This window comes from Penaeus monodon, chromosome 29 (assembly GCF_015228065.2).
Source record: "Penaeus monodon isolate SGIC_2016 chromosome 29, NSTDA_Pmon_1, whole genome shotgun sequence".
NCBI classification, from domain to species: domain Eukaryota; kingdom Metazoa; phylum Arthropoda; class Malacostraca; order Decapoda; family Penaeidae; genus Penaeus; species Penaeus monodon.
The window spans coordinates 9,181,796-9,182,295 of NC_051414.1; the positions used below are offsets into that span (position 1 = coordinate 9,181,796).

At 44.2% G+C, this 500-nt stretch overlaps 1 protein-coding gene across 1 annotated transcript in view; it reads right to left on the bottom strand.

Annotated features, from left to right (window-relative positions):
• Positions 1 to 500, bottom strand: part of LOC119591936 (galactoside alpha-(1,2)-fucosyltransferase 2-like) — a gene marked incomplete in the record, with an annotated part of 27,690 nt that overhangs the window by 940 nt on the left and 26,250 nt on the right. Inside the window, 1 exon segment of the mRNA XM_037940689.1 lies at positions 309 to 471. Coding sequence (XP_037796617.1) covers positions 309 to 471 — 163 coding nt within the window.

The following is a 500-nucleotide window of genomic DNA, read 5'->3' on the forward strand; positions in this document are numbered from 1 at the left end:
CTTTCTCATATCCAGGGATAAATGGAAGAATACTAGGATAAAATTTACGTGTTAACGACGGAGCCAAAGTAAGCACTACAAAAGGCTTTTTCATAACCCTATAAGGCTGTGTGTGTGTGTGTGCACATTACACGTATGTCTATCGGTATACCCTTGTACTTTTCTAAGAATGTATGTGACTGTATGCATGTTTCCAGACATGCACTTTGCACCTCTTTTATAAGGTGCTAATCTTTCTTTCACTTAAAATTACCCGTATACATGGATACAAACTCCTACCATTCCAAGCACAAACACTTAATCCTCACCTGCGGAGAAATACACATCCGAGTGGTTACCGAGCTTCATCCTGACGAAGGCCATGTCGTCCGAAGCGACCACGAAGGCCACGTCGTTGGAGAACTTTCGCCTGTAGTAATTGAGGGCCCTCGTGAAGTAAATGGTTCCGGGCAGCTTCCCGCCGAAGATCCTCTGAAAGGATGAAAGGATGAGGATCGAAC